Source organism: Austrofundulus limnaeus, unplaced genomic scaffold (genome assembly GCF_001266775.1).
Source record: "Austrofundulus limnaeus strain Quisiro unplaced genomic scaffold, Austrofundulus_limnaeus-1.0 Scaffold220, whole genome shotgun sequence".
NCBI classification, from domain to species: Eukaryota; Metazoa; Chordata; class Actinopteri; order Cyprinodontiformes; family Rivulidae; genus Austrofundulus; species Austrofundulus limnaeus.
The window spans coordinates 190444-195729 of NW_013952622.1; the positions used below are offsets into that span (position 1 = coordinate 190444).

Sequence of the window (5286 nt, forward strand, 5' to 3'; positions counted from 1 at the left end):
GTAAATACAGAACAGCCCCAAACCGAACCAACTACAGGAAACATACTCCTTTTTGGACTTCACAGACCACTGTAGCTATGCAAAATTAGTCCTCCAATGTTGCTGATGCTAACACTATACTACAAACAATAGGCCGTTGTGGGTCAGAGAACGTGGATTATCTTGTCTCCTTCAGGTTGTGGCACACATTTGACAGCGCTGTCCCAAAATTATATGTATATCACCGCAAAACCACACTGAATGAGCTGCTCTTGATATTCTTAATAGTCACTTCTATTAAGAGCACTATTGTTTTTTACCGGTCTGTGTTCTGTCCTGCCCCCATCATTTCTGTCCAAAGGAGCAATTAGTGTCACCTGCATGCCTTTGTATATAAATTATAGTCCACTTGCATAAAGCACAATGTGAATGCAAACCACACCAAAGGAAAAAAAACAAAGTCTGCTATTTGGTCTGGTCCGAAACAAACAAGTGGACCAAAGAACTTTCCTGGTGTGAATACACCCCAAGTTTTCAGGTTAATAGAAAAACCTCCAGGCTCCCTTCATACTGGACGACGACTCATCTATGGCGTTTGAAAACTCAGTCTAAACCCACATTGACTTTCTAGGTTTTTAGAGAGGTCTCAGAAGGTGATGGTCTACTATTCACACACATCAGAGCAGGATAGGTTTGTGATGGCCTTAAGCAGGAAATAAATTTTTGTAGCAAAACTGTGGTGTTTTATTGTTATGGAGGCAATGTATCTGTGATTTGCACTGTTGCAGCCTCATCGTTGGGAATTTGAAGCAGAACGGACCATGGTGGAGTCATCATGGCACCATCATTTTAACAAGGTCATGGAAACTATCTCAGGCAGACATGGTACCCACGATGACAGCATTGTGCTAGCAAGGCATAATCTACTAGCTTCATTCTGATGTGATCTGTGGTTGGGTTTGGGCATGGGCTCAGTAAGAACACAGGTGAGCATCTCAGGAACAAAGAAAACAGAAACTGTTGGGAAGCACTAAACGAGTAACCACAACTAAAGTTTTCCAAATTTGCTTTCAGTTTAGCCACAAGGAGAGCACAGCAGGGTCTAACTAAAACTACTCTAGATGTAATCAGGTCATGGACATGTTGTGATTTTTTTTAACATAGGTAACCAACTTAAATATTTGCCATGAGTCCTAGCTTTTGGAATGGGCTTAATGGCTGCTAGCCATTTAGACCTTCAGAGAGACAAAACAATGATTCAACAACAAAGATTCCAAACCTAAAGTTGAATGAGATGTACCAATATTTCAGAAACTTGGTAGCATGTGACAAATTATTATTATTTTAAAACAAGTCTATGAAACTCATCAAATGAACCTACTTGATTTTATTTAGTTCTTTAAAGCTGATCCACCTTAACAGCAAACCACTAAGGTTTATTGAATCAGTACAGTTTATTAAAAAAAAGGTTTCAGGAAGTCTGATGGAACCAGCATTTTTACACGTTTCTGTTTCACCGTGATCCAAAATGAAAGCATCTTATATATTTATTGTCCTGGACACAGTACTGTCATTAGCTGTTGCTTAATCCAAAATGGCTGTCTGGGGACAAAAAAAAAGAAAGATCATTAAAACTTTCATTTACTTGTTTTTGGTAAGCTTTAGTTTCCTCTAACTACAAATTTGCAYGTTGGTATCTGTTTTCAAAGGGTTAGGACACGTTGCAGCAACAGTAAATCTGTGTTTTATGCTGGTGAAAGTTCTCAGTCATCCAAGACATGAAAAATTCCCCAAAAAATAAAATATAACAAAAAACAAAGCAAATAGTTGTTTATTCTGTAGCTGATTACGTTTCTCTTCTGGTGAGATTTCAAACAAAACTTCAACTACAGAACAAAATTCCAGTTGCTTTTAGATGTTTTCAGCTTYTTTCCCCCACTTATGACATTTTTGCTTCCAGACTGGTTCAGACTTTAAACACTGTAATTGTCCCGTATCTAAAGCTGAGCTTTTTGGTAAAACTCGTCTGTTAATCCCAAAACTGTTTTATCCTGTTTGTCACATCATCTGAGTTCTTGGCATGGTGTCCTGCTGGTGTCCTGGGTACCAGTGTCCAAAATTGTTCATGTAGCCTCCTGAGTGCACTGGTGCACTTTTGGCAGCCATGCTGATGTCCCAGAGAGAGCAGGGAGAGGAGGAGGAGGGTGGTGGGGGTGCGAGGGGATCTCCCTCAGGTCCGCAGGGCCCGTTCTTCATGATCTTCTTGTATTTGGATCTTTTGTTCTGGAACCAGATTTTTACCTGGAGGATGGAGTGTAGACAGCAGTTAGAAACCAAATGAAAACTGGGGTTTCATTTGCTCCCAGTTTGATATATGAAAAAAAGACTTTAAAAATGGTTAACATTTAAAATGATACCAAAATGAAAGTTCAACCAACAATTTATTAGTTTTGTCATAACAAATGTTTCGTGAAAAAAAAAATCAATTTTAGAAATATTTTGCAAATATATGATTAGTGTGAATACCACCAAAATAAATTACATAATATAATAATTTTTAAATTACATCAATAAAAAAGGGGTGTTAGAAGGTTAAATTTACAACATTTAAATGAATAAGTTTAATATGCAAAGTCAAAAAGTTTAAAGTGTTATTCTGGTTCTGGTTTATCTAAAAGTCATAACTGCAGGCTCTTAACTCGATGTGAGTACTTAATGGACAGTGCTATTCAAATGTTTTAAAATAATGTTCTGTCAACACACCACTTATCTCAGATGATTTAGTCACGATGCTGTTGACATAGTTGCAAACTGAGCATCAAATGACACCAAACCTCCTCCTGAGTAATTTCACATGAAGAATGAATGAATCATCAGTAACACCAGTTAAAACCCATCTGTGAAACAGGATTTAACTGCACTTCAAAAGAAAATGAATCCATCTTGCATGGAGAAAATCCAAACAAGAAAACTTTATGTGAAAAAGAAAGTAGAGAAAAAAGAAAACACTAGAACTGGTTTCTTTCTTGATATAATTTATGGTTCTGAGTTTATGAGAATTAGTGAAAAAAAGAAAAGAAAAAAAGGTCCAAGTGGGTTCACACACAATTTTGGATTCCATCTGCTCTAATTGACTTAAATTTTCTCATAAGTGTCCCCAAATTTTCACAGCCTTTTTTTCAGAATAAAATTTCATTAGATCTCTTTTTTCAGCTGACCTCAAAGCTTGTTTGAAGTGAAACAGGATTGTGAGAAACACATAAAATGGATTTATCACTCTGTAAATGTAGAAAACTGTTAGAATTTCAGCTCATTGTGCAATTATCTGGTAATAAAATAATAATTGTCTTTTGAAATTTTACTCCACACTTTTTCAACACAGCTGAAGTCATCTCGTTGTTTTTGACTCATTAACTGTATATAACCTGTATAACCTGTTTAAACCAGAGTATTTCAGTGTTTTGTGGGACACTACAAAAATTGCCTGTATTTTAATATTTACCTAAAGTTAGTAGCAAAGATTTTCACACCTATGATAATCTTCTATTTTTGTATCTCACAACCATAGGAGTAAAATAGATTTTCAATTTGGATATAAGTAATGAACTTGCACAAAATATTCAATTACATTAAATGGGTAAAAACTTGCTTTAAAGGTTTCCAAGAATATAAAACTTTAAATTGTGCCTGCTTTGAACCCATGACCTCCAGCAATCACAGAGCAGATGATGAATTCTGTAGTGCCAAATAAGCTCAGTGAAGCCCTGTGAAGTTTTGTTTCAGTTTGAGGATTTTTTTCATAAAACCTAACTACAGCAGTTTGTGGTAATCTCCGCAATATCACAGAAAACCAGAAATACAATACAGTAAGGAACATCAGGTTTTTTTGTGTTTTTTTCATGAGATTTCATGCTAAATCATTAAGCATAATATAATTTACTAATTATATTATATCATAAATTCAGTTCCATCAATAAATCAAATTTTATTTACAGTATATAGCACTTTGCAATATTGACGACTGAAAAGTGTTTTCCATTAATTCAGTAATAAAAATAATGAAAACAACAAACATCATTGGTAAAATAATCACAGGGTGCTACTGTGTGCTAAAATCAGTTCTAAACAAATCTATCTTTAGCTTATAGCTTTGAACAAAAATAGGATGAGCAATAAATTCCATAATTTTGGACCATAATTTTGACACCTGCCCTGTTTTCACAATCAGTATTTCTGCCTTCCTACAGGTTACTGTTCAGTACCATGTGGCATTCAGCTGTTTAGCTGTGTTTTTGGCTGTCTCTTACCACATTAAGATGCCATCCAAACTCGCTGTTCGTCTTTTCTGGACCGCATCCAATATTTGCATTTTTTTTCCCACAATTTGCTCTGTAACATCCTGTCAAAATCAGGGCTTCACTATATACACAAASCTGTTCTGAATCAACACCAGTTCAACATCTCTGAGAGGTACCGTCCACTATGCAGGATGAGACATCATGAAGACCAAGGACCACTCCACCCAGGTTAAAGACGAAGTTGTGATAATGTACAGATCGTAGTTGCGTTATAGAAGTTATCCCAAAACCCTGAACATTCCACAAAGTCCCCTTAAATATAGTTTTGGACCAAAGGCCTGAATTTAAAACATGGATCATAATGATGAGAAGAGAAGAAGTCACTGTGGCTGAAAGAATTCATGTTCCCTTTAGGTTAGTGGTTCTCAATGCTGGTCCTCTAGGACTCATATCCTGCATGTTTTAGACATTTTCCTGCTTTGGCACACCTGATTTAAATTAATGAGTGATTGGCAGTCTTCTTCAGAGCTTATAGACCTGCAAAAGAGCAGGGAAACAAATAAAACATGAAGAAGGATAGTCCTCGAGGACCAGGATTGAGAACCACTGCTTTAGGTTTGTATGTGTGAACATGAACACATCAAACTCTTCCAATATTCTGAAATGCTGGAGAAAAACCAAAGAAGAAAACTAAAACAAACAGCGAGCTGCCGTGTGTGTGAGACGGACTGAGATGGAGATGTTGTTGAAGAAAAACATCAGAACGGTGCTACGTGCCATTTCTCAGCTGCGTCTGGGAACATTTGTGATTTCAGTGGAAAGTGGTCAGTGTTTGGCTGGCAGCCTAATGGCATGAAGGCGGGCTGGAGACGTGATGCATGATCACTATCTGTGTGTGTATGTTTGTGTGTTTGTTCCTTCAAACGTGCCCAACTGGGCTACATATGTCTCAGTAGAGGCAGAAATATAAGTGTGTGTGTGTGTGTGTGTGTGTGTGTGTGTGTGTGTG

At 36.9% G+C, this 5286-nt stretch overlaps 1 protein-coding gene across 1 annotated transcript in view; it reads right to left on the reverse strand.

Annotated features, from left to right (window-relative positions):
• Window positions 1–1346: 1346 nt before the first annotated feature.
• The window catches only part of LOC106525247 (homeobox protein Dlx4a), a 20349-nt gene continuing 16409 nt past the window's right edge, over window positions 1347–5286 (reverse strand). The window contains exon 3 of the mRNA XM_014019404.1: window positions 1347–2280. Coding sequence (XP_013874858.1) covers window positions 2038–2280 — 243 coding nt within the window. The 3' untranslated portion in view covers window positions 1347–2037. The remainder of the gene's footprint in view (window positions 2281–5286) is intronic.